This window comes from Chamaea fasciata, unplaced genomic scaffold (genome assembly GCF_029207755.1).
Source record: "Chamaea fasciata isolate MVZ Bird 193981 ecotype frontalis unplaced genomic scaffold, bChaFas1.0.hap1 SCAF_17, whole genome shotgun sequence".
Classification (NCBI taxonomy): domain Eukaryota; kingdom Metazoa; phylum Chordata; class Aves; order Passeriformes; family Sylviidae; genus Chamaea; species Chamaea fasciata.
Window position 1 is genome coordinate 6,987,758 of NW_027094102.1, and position 23,106 is coordinate 7,010,863.

General features: G+C 42.1%; 1 protein-coding gene across 2 annotated transcripts in view; it reads left to right on the forward strand.

Moving 5' to 3' along the window:
- ZBTB46 (zinc finger and BTB domain containing 46) overlaps positions 1 to 23,106 on the forward strand; it is a 50,849-nt gene that overhangs the window by 17,294 nt on the left and 10,449 nt on the right. The window contains exons 6-9 of one of the 2 annotated variants that reach the window (XM_066199128.1): positions 13,850 to 14,131; positions 20,014 to 20,186; positions 21,348 to 21,399; positions 21,490 to 21,801. In XM_066199128.1, coding sequence (XP_066055225.1) covers positions 13,850 to 14,131; positions 20,014 to 20,186; positions 21,348 to 21,399; positions 21,490 to 21,801 — 819 coding nt within the window. The remainder of the gene's footprint in view (positions 1 to 13,849; positions 14,132 to 20,013; positions 20,187 to 21,347; positions 21,400 to 21,489; positions 21,802 to 23,106) is intronic. The other variant, XM_066199129.1, reaches the window with a different exon arrangement.

The window sequence follows — 23,106 nt, forward strand, 5'->3', positions numbered from 1 at the left end:
TATATACCAGAATCCAAGTCAGCCAGGAGAAGGGTATGTGAGATTATAAACTTTTATGTTGCCAAATTTGGATTAAAAAAAACAATACAAAGGGTGCTGAAAGTCTTAAAAGTCTTTATGGGCTGAAAAAGGAGGTTGAAGTTGCTCACATAGTGGAGTTTAAATGTGGTGTTCATTGAGCAGTAACTGCAAATTTCTTGAGATTTATTATGTTTTATGGTTATCTGCTGCAGCAAGATAATTGCATGTAATTATTCTAATTAGCTGATTATAAAATCTAAACAACGTCAGTTAGAAGAAAAATGCGAGACAATTTAAGGTATCAGTGATTTATGAAGAACCTCATTTTTGCAATGCATGTATTTTATCCTTGTTTTGAGTGAAGACTCTGCATCATGGATTGCTTGGTCTCTGTTTTCATGCTACTATTTTTCATTTTCCTTGGCATCCCATAAAAAGAGCTCGATCAATTGTACTGTCTGAGGGATGTGGGTTTGGACAGGTACCTGGAGTGAACCAGACATGTTGGAGTGGCTGCAGAAACAGAACTGCAGCTCTGATCCTCTTGGAAAGCTGGGTGTAGGTTGAGTGTCTTTACAGAAAATAGTGCAGAACAGAAGAGACTGTATTCCTGGAAGCTGAATGAAACTTAGATTATTTAATTCCTAATTGTTAAGGAATTAAATTGCAGTGGCTGTTCGCAGATGAGAGGAAGATGGCTCGGGGGGTTGACTCAGCACGGTGCTGAGACAGCACGTCAGCAGGCACATCAAATTATTTGTTCCAAATCTTGCCTTAAATGCAGTTTCCAATAAGGGAGGTGGTTTCAGTGGTGGGAAAAGGCCAGCTGAATGCTGGTGGTTAGGGGAAGAGTTTCAATATTCCAATAGTGCTGGTAAAAGAAAAGGAAGAAAATAATGGCTAGACTTCTTGCTGTCCAAAATGAACAGGCTTGAGGGCTACCTGTGCTGGCAGTGGCAACTGGCAGAGAGCAGTGTGTCCATGAGGAGCAAGGAGGATGTGTTGACACTGAGCTGCTCCTGGGTTCCCCATATTGGCCATCTGGAGAGGTGAATGGAGGTAAAATTCTCATTTCTGCCCTGCTGGACAGGGAGGTTCCTCTGCATTGTGGAATGGGTGCATGTGGGCTTAACAGCAGGGATTGTCTCTGCAAGCCCTATGTGTGTTGTAGGTCAAGTTGTGGTGTCATTGGGGATCTTTTCAGTATGATTTCAAAGGATTTGACATCCATACATGTTCAGTTTTGGTTAGCCTTGAACACCTTGTCCACAGGCAGCCTCTAGTGTGATAAACCTGTGGTTTGGGGGTAATCAAATGGGCACTCAGATGAGGCTGCTGCTCTTCCTCTGTGAAGTAAAAGCAACCCTGCTACCCCAAAAACACCACTGTCTGGGGCCCTGCAAGCAGTAGGGTCTTCTGATCGTGCATGGGTATTTCCCATATCCAGCAGATGGGAGATATTTTCCTGCAAACTTTATATCCTGAGCTACAGGGTTGTGCTTAGGCTGGATTTTGGTACCCCAGGTTCTTCCCTCTCCTGTTAAAATTCAGCAGTGCTCTAGGGGTGTTGCAGACTTGACTCCTAAGTGTGAAAAATAATTGATTTCCTTGTGTGCAAATGGGTAATGACACAGTGCAGACACTTGTAACAGGTATTTGGGTTGTGTTTAAGTTTCAGCTTGAAAGTTGTCTTTGATTTAGTCATGTCAGGATTCATTTTTTAAAGCAGACTTCATAGTCTAGGGCTCTCTTTTACCTCATTTATTTAGAAGTGTCCCTATCAGCAATGTTCACAGCTAAGATGGAAAGCTACTCACTGAGGAAATGGGTGTTGAATGTTCTTTCAGAAGTAACTGAGAGGAAAGAAAGTTACCTAGAACTCTTTGTTCTTTGAGGCTCGTTCACTTTCCTGATCTAATCAGTTATTTTAAGATGCTGCTTCCTAAGGCTGAAAGCTCTTGTTGGGTTCATTGGGGTGGTTTACAAATGCCCCTTGCTTCTGCTGGGCTAACACAGACATTGCGTTCTGGAAATGCAAAAGCTGATTTTGGAGAATACTTCTTCAAAGCTCAGTCTTCCTCCTGAAATTGTGCAAGGTACTCTTTTGGTCTTGGTTGCAAACAGCACTGCATTTCAGCAGCATTTTGGAAGGGGAATCTTGCAAGTAACCATTACATCACCCTTTAAATTCAGTGATTATTTGGAGCAGGATATTCACAGATGAAAAATATGCTTCCTACTCCTCTATTATATATGGGATTATTTAATTCCTGTTATATTACAAAGAAACACATTGCCGTCACTGAAACTTTGCTTTTGAAACAACTCAGCTCATTCACACTCAGCAGTGGTGCTGCTTTCAGTGGGAAAAACATTCTTATCAGTACAGGCAGGTGTATTAAAGTGTCCCAAATATTTAAGTAGGCTATTTAAATACAAATCAATGACATCTCAAAAAAAAGACACAGATTTTATTTAAATTGAAAGGCTAAGAAAATTCTTTGCGAATCCGTTGATTTCCTGTATGCTGGTAGGATGCTGTTGAAAGTCTTTGTATCTGACAACATTGGAGATTGAAATAAAAAGGAGTGTCTGGAGTAATCTTATTAATGGTAATCTAACATAATGGAAATAGCAAGAGATTGTTAATGTCTGCCATGAAGATTGTCTTTTTCATCCAAGAAAGAATGATCAAATAGGATTTGCAAAAGAATGCGAATGAAGAACTGAGGTGCTGGGTTGGGGCTGTAATTCAGCTCTCAGTTTCTCAGGGTGGTGTCAGTCAAGCACAAAGCTTGATGAGCACCATCTTTTCATGCTAGTTTGTATTTATTAATTTGGACTATCTGTTTAGCATCAAACATATTAGGTTTTGTTTTTCTCATCCTGTTTGGGTTTTTCAGGATGTCAGTCTGTCATTCCTTGTAGGAAACATTCATGTATATGTTTTCCTCACCAAGACACATTAACTTGAAGCAGCAGTTCTCCAAAGTAAACTGAAGGATGGGCTTTTATAAATAATAACTTTCTTCATAATTGAGCCAAGAAGAATTTCCTCCATGGACTTGCCAAAAGAACAGGTCTGCCTTTTATTTTATCCCTTTTTCTTGAATTTTATAGGTTTTCTAAAGAAACATGTTGCTCTCTGTTAGTCTTCTTATCAAAGATGCTTAAGAAATTCAGAAATAGTCTTGTGCCTTGAACATCTATATTTGCCTTAGGTTGCTGTTCCTTTAACCTGGCTGGATAAAACTTTTACAGGATTACACATCCTGAGTACATGGACTATAGGATCAGGTGGTGTTCAGAAGTCTCTTGGCAAAGAGAATGGATATCTTCACTGTTAAGACAGCAAAGTGTTGCTGGCTTTGCCTCTTCACATAGTGGAAAACTCTGCCACTTGAAGGGTGTCTTTTTGAAGAATTTATTGACGGCTTTATTAATGTGTTAGTTCAAGCATGGTAGTTCTGATTCAGGAATTTATTTCCAAGGAAATACTCCCACACATCTTCAGAGTGTTTGCACCCAAAAGCTGCAAGTGAATTTCTGCGTGCCAATTGACTGTGAAATGAAGCTAATTATTTTAAAAACAGAGCAGCCCTTTCTCAAGGCTCTACAGTTGGGGAACTCTTTTCTTTCCTTTAATTCATGTAGCAGAATTGCTGTATTTTGTTAAGAAGAGCTTCAGGACTTGAGTAAGCCCAGACCAGTGACCTCAATGGGAAGGACAGGCAAGACTTCACCGTATCCTTCTGACTTTGCAGAGCTCACAGTTCCTTTAACGTTTTCCCCATCAAAATCTTTAATTATGCACAAGTTTCCTCCCTCCCGGTGAGGAGACGTTGAAGTCGCTCATTTTCCGATGCCACACATGTGACTGCAGTGGCTGCTGCAGGGAGCTGCACTCCCCTGGAAGCCTGGAGACAGCTGGTGTCCTCAACATTTCCCATCCCTTTTTCTGTCTTGGTTTCCAGAGAGCAAATTATGATTACAGGAGCTGTTGGGGAGCACAGATGCTGAACAGTTGGATCACATAGGGAGCTTACATTGCAAAAGGCTTCGGAGGCAGGCAAGGAAGAGCTTGTTCCAGATGAGCTCAACGAGGTTTCTGCAGGTGAGGTCTCTGGACCTGAGTGCAGGCAGGTGAATGTGTGGATTGCCTTATTACAGGATGATTTTATTCTTGGAACAAAACTGTTTTTTTCTCAGCAAGCTACTGGGCTTCTTGTAACTCTGTCCCTTTGTCAATACAAATCTTCAGATCTTCCCTTGATTCATATTTTCAAGTCATTATTAAAAAGTAATTCCCCTGAAAATTCCCCTGTTTCCGTTGTGGTATTTGGCAAGCATGTTGGTCCAACTAGAGGAATCCAGATTTTACAAAATGAGAAAACTGGGGAAAGATGAGTGTGGTGTTGTTACTCAGGATTCAGGTGTTTAAGAAATTCCTCAAGATTTTTGCTGTGTTCTACAAGACAAAAATGAATTTATTGAAGGAGGTGCTAAGAGAAGTTTCCGAAGCAGGCAGTGTTGAAATAATCCAGCCAGAAAAGTCACTGAGACAGAATACAGTCAGTTACTCTTCCTTTAAATGGATTTTGCTTTGAAAAGAGGGAGTCTCCAGTCTACCTGCCAGGGTCTGAGTCCTGGTTGCAATGGGAAAATTTCAAGTGTTTAATGGTTTGTTACATGACTGAAAACTGGGCTGGCTAAAATTTCAGTTGTCAGATGAATGCCTGATGTCCTAAAAACCAACACAGGCTCAAATTTCAATAATTTCCTACTTTTAGTTTTCTACTTAGACCATTTTTATGCCTCATTTTGGAAAGATCACTTTTTAAGCAGGGTAGATGTTTTGGATTAAAACAGCTTATTGGAAAGGTGTTGGAGTATTTTTGAGGGTAGGTAATGGTAAACTACAAATTGCCTGCCACTTGGAAAATTAAGTTCATTTCTGCATTTTTCCACCTTCTTTTACAGCCATGACGTTGCAATTATGGTGCAAGGTGTTAAAATCTTTGCTGCAATTGAGGGGGTTTTGCTGGGAAGGTATTTTGATACCCTGGTGGCCAGTGATGCAGCCAGGCATGGAGGGGTTACAGCTCTATGCTCTTATGCCACCCCCTGAATTCTTTCTTAGCCCGAAATCGGCTTAGCCTGCATTCCTTGGGCTTAGGAGCTGCCCAGGTTTCTGGATCCTCTCTGGAACTCTTGGTGTGCCTGAAGCACCAGTGCACTGCGTGGAGGTGGCTGAGAGTTGCCTCAAAGTGCAAAACCAAAGGAAAAAAAAACCCCACACAACCCCAAATACCACTGATCTCTGTGTCCATGTTGAGAATTTTGCAGAGGGTGCTCAGTGAACGATTCAGGTTTTCCATATCACCACAGCTATAGGTTAATGGAGTTATTAGGATACAATCTTTGCAGGAGTAACTTCGGAGTTTCTGTTGTTGAAAGGTTGGGTCAGGTTATTTTCAAGTTTGGAAACTAAAATCATCGCTTTAAACCCAGACACACTTACTCCCTGGCTACACCCTGGCTTTAAAATGGTTCCACCCTAAACCAGCTTTAGCTCAGTGCTCAGTGTCTGTTTCCTTTCCCCACCCTGCATTCCATTTTCCCCAGGCTCCCAAGCCCTCCTCCTCCTTCTCCTCCTCCTCTTCCTCTTCCCTGTGGCAGCAGTTCTGATTCTGTTAATCTGCTTTAACTCCAGAGATCAGAGGCATTTCCCCTCTCCTGAGTGCCCTTCTCACTATTTTATTTATTCCTTGTGCTCTTCTTTACAGAGATCTCAACTTTTCAAAAACTTTTTACCCCTTTTTGGTTCTTTACTTTGAAATTACAAGTGAGAAATCAAGAAGTTTTTAGTATTTTAACATAAATTCTATTCTTACTTTGCAATCAGCCCTGTTCGGTACTTTAATTTCCTTATTTGCAGTGCTGCTTTTGCATTAAAATGTAGTAGGAATTAGTTCTTCAGATGCAGTGCCTGGGAATCAAACCCAAGCTTTTCTGTACTGGTCTCTGATTTATTTTTTATTCTCTCTTTTTTTCTTTTTTTTTTTTTTCAAGGCACGTGTTTCAAACGGTAAATATTTGTTCTGAGGATTTTCAGAGCTTATAACTCAGCATTCTGTCATATCCTGAGTGCTGATATTCACATTCAGTGTGGTACTTGAATGTTTTATTTCTGTCCCTTCATGTTTGTGTCTGCCCCTGTCCCGGGGAGCAGCAGGGAATAGTGTCACTCCTTTTATTGCCTGAATTAAGAGACTTGGTAAAAGAGGTTAAGCTTGCAGTACTTTTAAAGTGATAGTCTCAAGTTACTGTACAATTCTCTGCATATTTTGGAGAAATAAGAGTGGCTTAAGGTATTTCTGCACTGCCCAGTCATTCCTGCTCCGCAAGGACACTGTATTATCCCATTTTAGAATGGTTTCTAAAACAATTCACTCACACAGGTTAACAATTTCTCTCTTTTTTTTTGGATTTGTTCTGTTTTATCTTTTTTTAGGAAGATCAGCAGTTGGCCAGGTTTGTTCTGTAGCCCAAGGAACAGTTGAGTTGAGGTCACTAACAGGAGGTGGGGGAGCAGCAACAAGCAGCAGGGTTTGGGCCAGGAGCTCCTTTTGCTGACCACAGGAAAGTGCAGAACTTGATTCAACGGTAGAAAAACAAATATTACGGGAAAGAGATGAAAATTGATTATTTTTTTTTCCCAAGTCCCTGGAGGAGTGAAGGGAATTTTCCAGTTCTTTGTACACTGATTACTGTTTTGAGGAAGACAAAGATGGGGATACACTTGTGCTTTTGGAATACGCTGCAGGAATAGCAACATAAAACCAGGTCGTATTTGTGTAGAGCAAGCCTGGCTTATTTTAGCAATAGTGTTCTAGAGATAGTGAGGAGAATGTTTCTGTTGGTAAAACACAGATAGTGAACATCCTATGGCTGTAGGCTGGAAAATTACACTGAAGCCTCAGCTGGCGTGGGCTCCTCCTGAGCCCTCCAGAAACAGGAGCAGCATTGGAAATTGGCATGTCCCTGCAGAGCAGTGTTTTTCAGAACTCAAATCCTGACAGTCCCAGGTCACCCTGCTTTGAGTCGTGGTGGAGAAGCTGTAGTAGGGCTCAAACCTGAAAGAAGAGGGCTGGGAAAGCACAGCCTGAAGGAGACCAAGTTTTTGATTCCATGAGGATTCACTTAAGATATCTTACAGCCTTCAACATAAAGGCAGTTTTTAATGATCATATGTGTTGTGGTTAAATATCTGTGTTTGCTTGATTGTTTCCTGCTCTAGGAAATTGGAGCTGATTCTGAATGCTGTGCACATTTATTGTATCCACATGTCTGCTGTTATGGTTGTAAAATAGTGCAAATCAAACCCAATATAGCTCATGGCATCACTTCCCCATGTAAATATTGCAGTGGGTGAGAACTCTGGGGTTTGCTTAACAAATAGTGAGTTGTGAAACACTTTGGGAAGATTTCTGTTAGAAAGGAGGAGGGAACTGAAATACAAACTTCAAGGATATTTTTAGCAGCTGGTAAAAGATTGTCATTTTTCTGCCAGCCTGTGTGCTCTTTTTTTTTTTTTTTTCCAATTCCCAATCAAAAAAACACACTATGAAATGAAACCTATTTTTTTCTTTTTTTCCCTGAGAGTTTAAAAATTAATTGCCTTTTGTGCAGAAGGAGATCAAGCCAAACCTTCCTAAACTTACGCAAGAAACATCATCCTTGGAATTCTAGATAAAATCTACTGTCAGGCAGATACTTGACCCAAATAGATTGAAGAACCTCAGAAAATTAAGTCTTTTATTTCACCTAAGTTTTTTTGGGTCACATTTTGTCAGTGTACCTGAAACAAAAGCTGAGTTTAAGTGGCTCCCACTTTCCTTTGGTACTTATTTTCAGCCCCACGCTCTCCTGCAGTTGTTCCGGTGAAAATCTCTGTGTGACCATGTAGAGAACCAGATAGGGGAACTGATCTGCATTTAAATATAACTTTTTTAAATAAATCAATTTATTTTTAACATTAGTTCCTGTCTCAAGTTCAGTCACAACTATACATGTGGTCTTGGTGCCACTGAGGGAGTAGCAGGGGAGGATGCAGGAATTTGGGGTGGGAGAAGTTGCTGATGCTGGGACCTCTTCCCTTTCTGCTTGTCATGATGTAAACAGAAAAAAAGAATATGTTTTCCATCACACTAAAAATTATCCAGCTGTGTGCAGGAGATCCAAAACATCTGCCCCAGGAAATGTGATGCCTGCATCCATCCCAGGCTGCTTCCAGGCCTGATGTTGTTGACTTTGTTCATTAACAGCTTGTGTGGTGGGATGTTGTGAACCCTCAGCGAGTTTTTGGATGGCACCAGGCTGGGAGGGATGATTGGCTGGAAGGCAGCGGTGCCAGGCACAGCAGGAATTCCACCAAGACAAGTGTGGAGTCCTGCGTGTGGTACAGGATAACCCCGTGCAGCAGTTTGGGTAGGCAGCCAAGGAGAGAGAAAGCAGCTTTGCAGAAAATGTCTTCTGGTGAGTAAGGAGCTGAGGAGGAGCCTGTGTGCCCTCGCAGCCAGGGAAGGCTGGCTGCCTGCCTTAGGAACCGCATTTGGAGTACAGGATCCAGTTTGGGGATCTCTAGGCCAAGAAAGACTTTGACAAGCTTGAGCAAGTGCAGCCGAGGCCATCAAGGTGATGTGTGTGGTTTAAAATCTTGAAGAAGAGAAGGGGGTCACGTGGATTATCCAGGGCCAGGCCCTTCTCAGATGTGGGTTGAGAAAGGATGAGAGGTAATAGACATGAGTTACAGGAAGGGCCATTCTCACAGGGTGAAAGAAGGAGGTTCTTCACAAAGTGGTCAAAAGGTGGAGGAGGGTCCTGGAGAAGTTGTACTCTGTCTTCCCTGCTGATATTCACAACTGGCCTGTACAAGCCACTGGAATCTAACTCTAAAAGTAGCTCTGAAGTTACTGGCAACCTAATTTATTCTACAATTCTTAAAGATGACTCCAGGTGACAGAGCAGTGATGCTGCCCTGGGTCAGGATGACTTCTCACTCCTCTGTCTGATGGTGACACCACTTCAGATTAAGTCCAGCTGCTTCTCTGTCCAGTCTGTACTTTGCCAGGTTCTTGCCTTGCTGGCAGCAGGACTCCTGTACCCAGAGGTGTCTTCACCTTTCCACCCGAATTCTGCCAAACTGAGTCCTGCAGGTGGGGTGAGCTATGGGAAAGGCTCAGGAGCTTATTATGACAGGAAGCTTGAATTGTCATTTCTTTGGAGGTTGTGGGACATGTGCAGAGTTTACTCCAGGTGCTGAGGGGTGAGACCTCCAGTTCAGAAAGGTGTGCTGGAGGAATGGCTCATGAAACACCCCTGCATTCTGGTGGGGCTGATCAGGGGTTGGGAGGGCTCCTCAAAGGTTCCTGAGATTTGCCAGGTTGATGGAGAAACACAGAGGAACTGTTTTAAAGCTCAGTAAATGGTAAGTGAGGTGCTGTTGCACTCCTTTGAAGGACTCCTGTGCCTGTGGCTGGCTCCCCCTCACTGCTGGGGGTCACCTCTGTGACGCAACCCCGGAGACTTGGGACACCGAGGGAGAAACGTCCCTGCTTTGTGCTCCTGCCACACTGAATGGGGCTTTGAAGAGAAGATGACAGACTTCTTGTTCCCCTCTTACCTCAAAAAGAGCAATATTGAGAAAGACCAACCTGGCAAAACATTGCCTTTAGTTCTTGGGGACAAAGCTTGTTTCTGCTGTGAGTTTTCCAGCAGCAGATACAACCTTGCATGGCTTTTATTCACGCCTTTTCTCCCTTCCCATGGGTTTAGTTCTCCAGCTACTGATTTCTAGATGTTCAACTGTCTACATGAGAGAGCAGGAATAAAAGATGAAAAGGGGAAAAAATAATTAAAAAAAAAAAACTATGAAAGAGAATAATAGCATTGGGAGTCTGGGAAACCCCACTGGGGGTTTACTGAGAAGGTTAAAACACAGTACAAACAAGAAATAAGTGGTGTGAGAGAAGCAGACGCTGAGGAGGTACTTTGGAAACAGCTGAGTTTAAGCTGTAATGAGAAAAAATGACAGAAGCAGGGAGAATAAATACAAGAGAAAAAATTGGTTAGCGTATTAAAGTAATTAATTAAGGTAGTAAATGGAGTCTTTAAAATGGAGCTTTTTCGTGCTGTTTCTGGGATGGCATGTGTGTTTTGTCCAGTTGTTGGACTAGGTGTAATGCTTTTTACTATCAGCTTCCACCTAGATATTTGAAAATAAATTATCACGTTAACATTTGGATACTTTTAATACATTGCATTGCTTTGATTTGTGCCATAGCCCTTTCCAAGGGGCTGCCAGATGTCTGCAGGGCTTGATTTTTTGTGATTAGTGCAACTTGCTTTTCCCATTCCTGGGTTTGTGACAGGAGCTCAGTTTATAGGACTTCCAGAGCTCCCACAGTAGCCTGGGTGTGTTGGGAATGTTGTACTGCTCCTGTTGTTCTGGTGTGAGGTTTATTCTTCATGGATCTGTTAAAGCCTGCCTGGTCTGTGTGGCTGGGAATGGAGTGTGTTTTGAGCTCAGCTGGGATGGGTGACCTCTGTGAGAAGGTGCTTGCAGTCCTTGTGTCCCTGTTATGTGATGCTTCACGTGTAGGTAAGAACTTTACTGTTGTTTTCAGAATTGCACTGGAAGTACTGTTGCCAAAATTGTCAAAAAAAATAGGCTCTGTGTTTTATTTGACAATAAAAGCTAACAATAAAATATTCATCCAAGTCAACAAATTTAAGAAAGCTTTTCTAAAGCTTCTGTGTTTTGGAAAGTAGGCTGGTGTAATAGAATAACTGCAAAATAATGATTTGCTAAAGAGACTAATGAGCTCAGTTTTCCGAGCAGCATTAATCCCGTGTTTAGCTCGGGATTTCCTGTGTGTGGAGCCCTGCAGTCGCAGGGGCTGTCCCAGCTGGGTGAAAAACGAGTTCTGGAGGGCTGGGATGGAGCTCTGGGGCCCGTGGCAGTGAATAATTGCAGAATAGAAGCTCATTGACTAAAGCCTGGTTTACGCGGGGCTGAAGCGCTGTAGTAAACAGTTTGGATTACTGGGAAGTGACGGATGCTTTCGATTCATATAATTCTTTGGCTAAATCTTGTTAAAAGCAGCTGCATTCTAGAGAAAAGAGAAGTGGTTTTGGAGGCACTGGGGAGAGGAACTTGGTGAATTTTTTGGGTTTTGGTGTGCTGAGAGTATTTTAGTACTTATGTGACTAAGTGGATATTTATTTTGCCATAATGTGTGTTTGATTAGATTACGTCAGCTATAAATACTGGAAGCTCTGAAGCATCTATTTCACTGTCTGTCTCTAATCTTGGCTTTTGAGGAACATTTAATGTCTTGTTGTGGTTACAATTAATCTGCGTGTGTTTTAGCAATTAGTGTTTATGTGCAGCGGGCAGCAGCCAATTCTGGCAACTGTCAATCAGCAGCTGTAACAGGCTCTGAGGGAGGAGTGCAGAAAGCACAAGGTGATTCCCTGCCTGCCTGGTTATTTGGGAATGCAGTTTTGTGGGCAAAGACCCTTTCTGGCCTGAGTTATGTGCTGTGATTCCCCATGTAGGCAGTGGCACAGTGGTATTATCATGGCTTTGAAGTGATGAAGCTTTCTGTTACCTTAACCAGTTTAATGGCCTAAAGTTTAATTTGCTTCCTTCGTCACCTTTTGTAACAGCTGCTGGTTTTTACAGTCTTGTAATTTGCCTTTATGTAGGCATGCTGGCTTGTTTTTAAAAAACTTTCATTATCATCTAGAAAAGTGGATATCCTGTGAGCCGCTAACAGAGGGATGACAAAATGCGTAAAAATTCAAAGCATTTGAATTCTTCTGCTTGGCTAAGATTTAATAAAACTGATAATATGAAATTATACAAGCAAAACACAGATGGAGGAGGGAAGATGGTTTGTTTTAAATAGAGAGCATCTTTGGTAGTTCACATTTATGAACTTCCTACTGTGTTTGTAGCCCCCGGCCTTGGGCATTGCCTCCATCTCCAGGGTGTGGGAGCACTCTGCCCATGATTGCTTTTTCCTTATTGTTTGCTTTGAGGCTGTTTGTTTTTTAAAGGAACAACTTAGCAGTAGGATGTACCGGCAGAACAGGGCAGCTTAGTAAAACCAATGTGGACAAGTTCTGGAATCTGATATGCCCTGAGCTGCGACTGGGAAATTCTCTGGCTGCTCCTGGCTCCACAGGCTGGACACCTTGAGCGAGTCCCCACGTCTTTCTCTGGCAGCCACCACCTGTAAAATGGAGATAAAAATAATGATCTTGCTTCAGCTGTTTTCCAGGTTACAGGAGGTGGGCACGGTACCAGTGTCCTCATTAGCATTTTTTAATAAGGCTCTGCAGATTAATGCCTTGCCCTGGTTTGAAGTTGCGGGGAAACCAAGTGCTGCTTTGTCGCACTCTGCCTCCTCCTCCTGAGCTTCTGTACAGGAGTGAGTTTATTGCAGTGCTGTGTGTGGACAACACCTGAATTCCTTGCCCTGAAGAGCACAAAATGAATTTGTGAAAGCAGCAGGTATTAATTTTGTAAGTGTCCTACCACTGGTTTGAGCTCTAATAGTTCCCTCTTGCATTAAGTAGATTTAAATCTCTTTTAAACTAGGAGGCAATAAAATATTCAGGATCTGCAAAACAGCTTCTTTCTCCACCTGATGGCTCATTATATGTGCCTTCTCTTTGGATGTGGATTTTTTTTCCCCTCTGCATTGATAGGAGAAGTGCCATAAAGGCATAAGTTTGTTGGGAAGCTTCAGCTCCGTTTGCCAGGTGCTCAGCTGGGCTTTGAGTGTGTCAGCTGTGTTTGCTGCTGCAGATTGTGGAGTAGGTAATTGCAATTTGTTTTATGCACTTTTAAAATGGGCTAACAGCCCTTTTTGTGTGTAATTTTTGTTGTTTCATGTGAAGAATAGAGAGGAGTCTGAGAGTCATTTTCCTTTACATAAAAGTACATAAATTATTTAAGCTGATAAGAGAGTCAAAGTTCAAACAAATGAGGCTCTTCAATTAGGCCTCCCCAAAAATACAAAAAATAAACTGTGTTTTCGCAGGAAGGAGTTTCCCTTATCGTAGCTTTTTCAGTTTTGTTTGGGTACAGTAATTGATATACTTGTTACTAATATGTTATGTTTTTATACAGTTTCTTTGTAGTTACAGATTGTAAAGTGGCTGATCCATTATTTTTTTTAACTGTAACACTTCTGTATAAAACCCACCCTGTGATACATGCTGGGAACCACTGGTTACTGTGTATTTTTTAGAGAAGTGATCCCAAGAGATTTATACTCAGCACCCCACTTTTAGATGCTGTTTATTACTGGGTTTCACAAAACCTTCATCATGGGGAAGAAACAAAAGAGTGAAAATTTGGGCTACTGGAATGTAAAATTAGGGAGAAAACAGAACTTAAACCTTTGAATGTAATTTCAGTACGAGCAAACTATCCTGAAATCTTAGTTTAAGATAAATAAATAGTCTTATCCAGGTTGTGGGTAAAATACACATCCCCTCCTTCTGCCCTGCCTTCATAGCGTGTGGTACTGAACTGGAGCCCAGTTGGTGGGGCAGGAGGGAACGGGCTGGAAAAACAGGACCCCCAGCTGTGAGACAGGAAAATGGGGGTGAGAGCAGCACTCCTGTATGAAAAGCAAAGCCGGAACAAGTGTTGCTGCATTCCCGGTTCTGTTTCCCAGATCCGCACTGAGGCAGGTTTCCTGGTCCCGGTAGTTTTCCCGTGTCTCTGACAGGATCTTCCCTCCTGCAGGTGCTGATGGGGCCGGGCCGGAGCCCAGCAGCTCGGACAGCAGGGTGGAGCGGCCGGACCCCTACACCAACGTGGAGGAGGCGCTGCTGGCCGGGGAGTCCAGCTACATCCACCAGCCCCTGACTCCCGACAAGGAGGATGCGCTCCAGGCCGCCACCGTGGCCAACCTGCGAGCGGCCCTGATGAGTAAGAACAGTTTGCTGTCGCTGAAAGCCGACATGCTGGGCGATGACAGCTCGCTGCTCTTCGAGTACCTCCCCAAAGGCACGCACTCCCTCTCCCGTAAGTTGGCCTTCTTCTATTTCTTTATTTTAGTGACGCTTTAGGGGAAACCTTTATAGAGAAGAAAATAAAGGTCGCCGCCTCGTTTGTCGTGCTGGTGTGTTTATACCCAGGTTTAAGTCCTGTTTAATCCCACTTTCCATAAAATCTGGCAACTTTTGTCTGATATTGATCCAACTTTAATGTTGACTGCTGAAGTCGTGGAAGAAAGTATTCAGCCTGTAGTGCTTGCCCTCAAATTTCTGTTTCGCTCATTTGCACAATGGTAATTGCAAACAAAATACAAAGTATCTGAGGCATTATAGTAAAGGTTTTGGATGTTAAACAGCTTGAATGTTGCTTCTGTGGAAACAATTGGGATGTTGTATGTTGTATGTTCTTTACTTCTTGCAGTTTCATTTTAGACCTGTAAGTAGTGAGCAGCTATTGATTTTGTTATATTTGCACCTGGAAATGAATGTTTTTCTACTGATGATCTATTGGAGACAGCTGATGTGAACCACTAGGTGTGGACAGCTGATTTTTCAGCATATTTTTGTGTTTTCTTCATTGTAGCCTGATTCTCTAGTGTGTAAAGAAAGAAGTTATTAATGCTGTATTTTAATAATATCTGAAAAGGTACATCATTTGTGAAATAGAATAGAGCAAGCAACAGTTTTCTGGGCACTACATGTTAATTTCTAGAAGAAAAGATTTATCTTTATCTATGCTGAGAAAACTGACCAAGTAAATAGAATGAAAAGTTCACTTAAGGTATCTACTATTCTATTTACTTTTCATTTCCTCGGTGGGAAAAGATAGATAACTTTAATGGTCATCGAATTAGAGAATGAATCACAGAATTCCAGAATGCTTTGGCTTGGAAGGGACTTGGAAGATTACCTTTTTCCAACCCCTGGCCATGGGCAGGGACACTTTCCACTAAACCGGGGTGCTCCAAGCCCCATCCAAGTGGCCACCTGGTCCCTGGAGTTGTGTGACAAAGGGAAATAATTGCACAATGAGGTGTCAGACTTAGTGACTCTTTTCACTTCTCACGTCTGAACAATGGGGTTGTTTTTTTAAAAATCCAAAAACCTTGAAGTTTCTGTACCTTATTCTGTAGCTTAAGTATTCGTGGCAAATGGCCGGTGCAGTGTTCTGGTTTCTTTTGCAGTAACTCACTTCTGGAAGGATCTCCAGTTAAATCAGGTTTAGATAGTTCAGATTGGGCTCCAGGGTTGAAAACTCCTCAGCTGCAGTGGAACAGCACAGATGTGGCTCAGTTCTGTGGCAGGGTTTGGGTGCAAGGAGCAGAGTGCCTTGAGCTGGCACAGGGGTGGGTGGGAGCCTGGATTGATGCACAGCTGTGGGTGATGGATGCACCATGGCTTTGGGTCTGTGGCTCCTGACAGGTGAAATCAGCAGTTCCATCTTCTGTCTTGATAAATTGGAATAATGACAGGGCTGCCCTCTATCCATCATCCTTCTCCTTGTTGGAGGATTTTAGGTTTTACTTAAAAACTGAAGCACCACTTGACATAAAGATAAATGTGTATGAAGCAGCCATAAATCCAGGTTAAAAATTAGAGTTTGCCCAACCACCAGAGAAGCAGAGTTTGGGGCTGGGCATGGTGCAGACAGTAGACCAGCTGGGTTTAAAATAAAACTTGATACATTTAGAAAAGGGGGTAGTTGATAGCTCAGTGAAGGGTGCCATGGCCCAGGAGGTTCTGTCCAGCATCCATTTGAAGTCCTTTTTTTCCAGTCTTCTCACTGTTACTTGGATTTCATTCAGCTGAGCTTCAATTGTCTCATCTTTATGGAAGCAAAGTGAAATGCCCAAGTCAAAAGGAAGACTTCCTGCTTGGTCTGTAGCTCTCACAGCAGTTGGGGATGTGGCTGTGGTCTGTAAGAGTGTTTTTATAGAAGCCAGGAGTTAAGAGACATATTTTCCTTTCATCTTATTCAGATTCCCAGGTATCAATTTATTTTAATCACTTGAAAAAGATCTTGTGATATACGATTCCCTTTTAAGTGGTCATTACTGAATACAACAGGACATCAAGTTTGATGAGAATTTTCAGTGTATAAAAAGACAGTGAAGCAAGTGGTAGGAAGATTGTGGGGATGTAAAAGCACAGTCTAGGTTGGTGCTGGCTTTGTAGGTGTTTCTGACATTTTTCTTCAAAAACAATTTGAGGATGTTGAGTCATTTTAAGTCCTGAGTTATATATAAAAAAAAAAAAGGAGGAGGGAGTAGGTAGGAACACTGTGAAAAAGACTGAGTTTAACAAGACAACCAAACCCAGCGGTTTTCATCTGTCTTGATTTGAAAAGAAATGCACTAATTTCAGGGATTATAAGTGATCAGTCTCTCTTGACTTCAAAGAAGTGAAGTGTTTTTTAATCTTGGCTGCTATCACTGGATTGTCTTCACTTACAAAGCACTGCAGTACATAACTGCCTCAAGGAGCAGTATTCAGGTTTTGGTTTTTGTTTTTTTTTTTCTTTCTGGAGGAAAAAAGACTTAATGAAGGTGGACAGATGCAAAGAGGGTGTTAAACATGTTTAAAATTTGGATGAGCCATTTCTAATGGGGATATTACTCTCCAGGTTACTGCATACATTAAAAATTTTCATTTGCTCTTCCACATAATTCTTCCTGTTATGGAAGTTAGAGGATATCCCAAGGTTTTCATTTTACCCCGTGTTCTTTTTGACTAATTCATTATATGATCACATGAGATATGAACTCGACATTCTGCTGGTGGAAAATGAAGCCTAGAATGCGTGGGGTGGGAGTGTTGTATCTCTATGGTGAATTTCTGTAGTTAACCAGTTCAAACTCATTTAAAATCAGAAGGGAAAACTTAAGTATCTTGCCATTTGGGTAGCACAGTCGCCAGATAACCTGCAGCTGAAGGCCTCTGAGAGTTTGATGTTCATGATGTGTGATCAAGATTGACGTGGTTCATATGCTTGTCAGAAACCTGGAACACGCAGGTTTTGTAGAAAAAAATGTGTGAGTTACTCATGGGTAACACCGAGGTCGTCTGGGGAACTGTTGGTTACTAAACCTGCCTGGGTTGTTGCTGCGGGTGCCTTTCAGATAAGACATCATGAGAGTTCTCTTGGTCTTGCCATGTTCTCCTGGTTTGTCTCTAAAAGGAGGTGGTTGTGCTGTGATTTCCACTCCAGCAGAGCTGCTCTGCAGAGCTCCTTGGTTTAATAACGTGTCTCATGTCATTTATGAGCCTGAACTTTGGTAGCATTGTTCCGCATGGTTACATCACACGGCCAGAAGTCTCAAAGGTTTCAATCAAATGTTTTGAGATGGTTTTGCCAAGTATAATCAAGTGAATGAGAATTTGAATATTCTTCAGAAAATGAGGTGGTTAGTTTACATCCTTGTTTTCTCATTAAAAAAAAAAAAAAAAAGAACTTTCAGATGGTGGAGGGGGGAGGACTCCCTTAAAGGGCGACTTCCACATTTCAGAATATCACATTTGAAGGCTTTTTTATATGTCTAAATTTGGCTTTTCCTGTTTACCCTGTTGCATCTGAAACTGTTTATAGAAGCAATTCCTATGAAGTTTCCAGTCCAAGTGATTACATGGTACACAGAGCCCTTTTCTTTTGGGCAAACCAGCTAATAAGTTATTTTTAGTTAGTGGTTCATTGGAGCCAATAATTTATCCTTGCACTGGATGTTAAGAAATACATTTTACACAGTGGTCAACTTTCCCAGGAAGAAGTTAAAGGTATTCACTTCGGTGTGGAATTTTTGGACATGGTAAAAGAAGATTTAGGAGAGAATGGATGCAATTTTAAATGAGATATAAGAACTTTGCCTTTCTCTTTTCCACAATAGTTTACTGTCCAGCTGTCACAAGAATTCTGTCTTCTTACAAATATTGCTAAACACCTGCTTCATTTTCTGTGTGCAGAACTGACTGAAGGAAAGTGGGTTTGATTTCTGATTTAAAAGTCAAAATACTTTTGGTTAAAATTCATTTTAGTACAAGTTTAGGAGGGAAAAAGGTTTCTCACAATACAAGTCAGAATGGACATAAATCTGTGTTCTTATGTACAAAGTGTGGGTCATTGATGTGGGTTTCTCTCTTCTTGTGTTACTTGCAGTTGTTGAAACCAAATAAATACTGACTATTGTTTGAAAACCCATCTTTGTTGTGTTGTACATTTTTGTGTGTTTGTACACCTTGGATGATAGTTTATTGCTTCTCTGTGCTTTATTTCATTGCTTGTTCATTAGCCTTAATTTTTGCTTTAAGAAGTGCAGAGGTTTTTTTGGAACCTGTGGAACTCTGGAAAGGTGCTAATAAAGAATTCATTAAGCCAGGCCTCACTGGTTTATCTTTACTGTGTGCTAAAATACCATTAGTTCAAAGAAGTGTAACCCAGAGATGCCTTTGGGGCAGTTTGAATAAGTTTGAGATTTTCAGGGGTAAAAAAAAATGAAACATATGTCTGTCTAGACAGGAATTCTGCTATGGACCTGTAGAGCTGGATTCCTGGTCACAGTTTCTAACAGGAAATACTGATAAAGCCCTTTGCCCCCCTGAATTTTTCCTATCTTGAATTTCTGGAATTTTGTTGTCCTATTTTGAAATGACAACAGCAACAGATGAGCAACACCTGAAGGAAACCTTGGAGCATTGTTATCCCACCTGATTAGCTTTAATTAAGTTGGGAAAGATATTGATCTGTGATCAAAGCAGAGGAAAGTAAATCAAACATCCAGCTCGTGGCACAAGAGCAGAATTTCCTTTGATAGCTGATAAAAAAAAGTAAAGTTTGGGGTTATTCACATTTTGAAACCTTGGTGAGGTTTCACTCCCAGATCACAGTGTATTGTATTCAGACACAGTGTAAACTGTGACTTGTTATTTGTAGCTGCATTAAAGAATGTTCTTTTATATCCCTGAAGGTTTCCATTAGACTCTTTTTTGCCGGAAATGAAAAAGCCTTTAGGCCACAGAGTCCTTTAAATATGAATTTGTTTATTTTATGCCATGTTTGCTTCTGGTTTTGCCGCCTTGCATTTCAAAAAGAACGACCTGCTCAGTATGTTATTCCAATATTCAGTCAAGGCATGTGCTAAAGTTTGTATAATATTTTCTAATGTACAGTGATATTGATGACACAGTCTTTATTTGTATTTAGCTTTGTCATTGATCCTCAGGGCAGTTTCTGGAATATTGTTTTCCATTTGCTACAGTGTAGGCGAGGGCCAGACACAGCATGTTTTCCTTTTGAATTATGGGAGACTTTTAGACTGTAATGACTGTCAGGTATAATTGAACAGTTTTGTACAAATATTTGAACCTCCATCCTTGCTAAATATAGAGTGACAGGAATCCTTTTTTCCATCTTTTGTAAAGCACTTTGAGATCAACTATTGACAATCCGATATTAAATAAATCACCGTGGACAGATCTTGAGATCTGAACCTGTGACATAAACTTTGAAGAAAGCTAGTGGAATGAAGTTTGCATGTACATTCCTTAAAGGTGGAAGTGTATGTGTTCAGAATGGTGCTTCTCCAAGAGAAATGTGGACATTGGTGCTGCACTGTGCTTCTTTCTCCCGACGGACTCTGTAGTGACCGAGCCCTGCAATGTCACTCCAGTACACACAGACATTTGGGTGGGGAGGCTGGTTTTTAAAAAAAAAACAAAACAAAACAAAACAAAAAAAAACAAACCAAACAACCCATCAACCAGAAAGACCAAAAGCCTGGCATCCCTGTCCTGCTGCATTCCCTCCCACTGACAGAAGATGAGCGGCGAGTGCTGGGGCGCTGCCTTTGCGAGGCCGTTTTTAAAGCCACCAGCTGGTGCTCGTTCACGTGGGTGAGATTCGTTTCCTGTGTTCCCCAGGGCCTGGCACCAACTCGAATCGTTCAAGGGGTGAAAGTGATGGCAAAGTGGAAGCACCATCTCCCCCGCTGCCTTCAGCACACCTTGCCACTCAGAGCCCCCACGGGATCTGCTCTTCTGGTGAAATGTCACCAGAAACTGGGATAAAAGGAGAGGTGCCTTCCTCAACCCAGGTAAGACTGGGGGGGAGGGGGAAATACAAAGCATTTGAAATGCAAAGGTGTCTGTTTGATCAAATCCTCCCCAGTTAGGAGTATTTTGAAAGATCTAATACCTTATACTTTAATCTGTGAGCTTTTATAAAAAAAAATACAGGTTATTTTAAAACTGGAAGTGTGTTGAGGGTCAGGACTGGTGCTGTCCCAATTTTAGTCTTTCTGTCTTACCTCAACAGAACTTCTGTTCAAAAACCTCTGGTTTTTTTTTTAATATAAATGCCCTTTTTATTGTAAATTCCTTCATTTGCACAACATTGCACACTAGCATGTAATAATTGCATGAGACCTCAGCTACCCGTTGCTCACTTCTAGTGTTGGGCATTGGGGTTTCTTGTAACTGCCTGAATTCAGACAGAAGTGGGCTGGCTCCCTCTATTACAGAACTCAGAAGTTTGACCTGAAATCCATAGGTTTCTGCAGCATTTCCTATTCTTAATATTTTTGAATGATAATCTATTAAACAAGTGGGTGGAAAACAAAGATTTTGCTTTGCAGTCTCCATGGAGCAAAGTGAGCTGGTCTGCACAGACCTGCCGAGGCTGCAGCATGCCTCTGCCTCATACAGGGCTGCCATCTGCCACACGCTGGCATATCGCAAAGGATTTACAAAAAAAAAAAAATAAAATCAGCTTTTATTTAGAATTTGGATCAGCAGTGCCAGAGGGCATTGCAGAAAGGGAGCTATGCAGAAGGTGTTTGTGTTCTACAGGCTCTTCTGTGTGGAAAGGAAAAGTACCTGTGGAGGGCTAAGGGAGAGTTTTCCAGTTCTGTTGTATCAACTAAAAATACTCTGTCCAGCATTTCCCACTGGCTTGAGTGGGAGCTACAAATGCTTAGTGAGACTGGAAACTGAGTAGTTATCCAAGACTTAAACAGGGATGTTGATTACTGTCTTCAAAACATCAAATGATCAGGTGTTTTGAAGCAAGATAAAGGCCCGGTTCACTGCTCTGGTAGTGAAGGCTTTGTAAAGGCACTTTGAGTTGCCAGGTCAAATGACTGAGCCTCTCTTAGAGGAGGGATGAAGGCAGTGACAGCGATGGGACTCAGAGCTCTGCCTGCAGGACAGGTTCTTGTAAATGCCTGCCTTAACTTCCCTGTGCTTTTCCTTTGCAGGCTGCCTACGACGGATTGCTGGCACTTTGGCAGTTTGATAACTCTGACTCAGGTAAGCAGAGAGAAAAATACATCTTGAAACTGTCGTTATTTTATACCAGAAGAGGCTGATCCATGCACGTGTACCCACTGTTCTTTTCAGATCCGAGTTTCCCGAGATCCGAAGACACAGACATCGCCGCCAATGGGACCTTCCTGGATTCAGCCCTGGCCAAGAGGATGACCTGTGGATTCTGCAGGAGGGTGTTCCAGTGTGCTGAGGAGCTGAAGGAGCACATCCATGAGCACGCCTTCTCCATGCTCCTCCCGCTCGACGTGCTCGACTGCTCCCGGCCCGGCCTCGCCGACGGCACTGCTGCCGGCCAGCTCGGCCGCTTCCAGTGCTCCAAATGCCCCGCCAGCTTCACCCTGAAATCCAACATGGATCGGCACGAGAAGACCATCCACTTCCACTGTAAGAAGATGCAGTGTCCTCACTGTGCCAAGCTGTTCCGTGACAAGACAGACTTAAACCGGCACCTTCTGTCCGTGCACTCGAGCGAGCATATCTTTGTCTGTCTCTGCTGTGGGAAGGGCTTCAGCACCCAGAAGAGCCTCAGTAGCCACGTGAAAATGTGTTACCTGGGCTCTGCCCACCTGGCTGGGCTGGAGCTTTTGGACAGTGTAGGACCAAGCGAGGATCCTGAGGATGCATAGCTGCTGTTGTTGTATATGAGACACTTCCTTGAACTAGGAAAAACAAATTGTGCCATGGTTCTCGTGCTGCAAATAAATGTTCCACAGGTGTAATTCCATAGAGTAACGCCCCAAAGCTGGTCAGTTGATGCTGTGCTGGTTCCAGATGCTGTGTCACTGCAGCCTTGGGGCAATTTTTGTGCAAAGATAACTTTTTGGGCTCCATAAAACAGGCACTTCGGCTGTTTTATTGGAATGCTCATTCTGTGTTCTGACACTACCTTCAACTGCTTTATCAGTAGATCTCAAAGTGCTTTATAAAAGAAATGGTGATGTTTTCCTCCAATTCCTCTGGAAAATAACATCCCTCAGGTTGTTGAAAGTGCTAGCAATAGAATTAATAATAGAATTCAATTCTGAGTTCTGCTCTAGTACTCTGTCCATTAGACCTCTTGGGCATTCCAGGGGTATTCACTGTGAACTTAGGAACTGTGGAAGCACTGGGTTGCTGTCTGTAAAGTGGTTTTCTATGTCTTTCAAAGGAGAAAAAAACATACTGCTTGTTCATATGTCCAGTAGAGTATGTTATTTGGGCTTGAAAGTTGTTGCAAGGCTTGCATCTTTTACTGATACTATATTTCAGTACTTTCAGGGCTTTTTATAAAAAATATCCTGGAGTATGGCTGTGGTTTTCAGGGATTCTGAAAACATTTTTGTGACTCGTTTGGTTTATATACTGTAATTAAGTTAGCCAGGCTGAGTGTGGTGGTATTGAAGCAGAGGAAGGAGGCTTTGCATAGACTTAATTGTAACTTGGGGTGTGCATACAGAATCAGTAATGGCTGTTCCTGGTGGGTAGAAATCTGTAATTCCTGTTTCGTTCTATGAAATTCACTTATTTTTTAAAAAGATTATATATTTCGGTGTCTCTTGCTATATATTTACATACAAAACCAGATTATGGTAACTGTGAAATGAAAGTAGCATAATTAAGAGCAGTGCTTCCCAGCTGCTCTGTGTGCAGCACAGCTTGTCAGCATGTGGGGTTTCTTTCCTCAGTGCAAGAGACAGCTGAGGAGAAAAA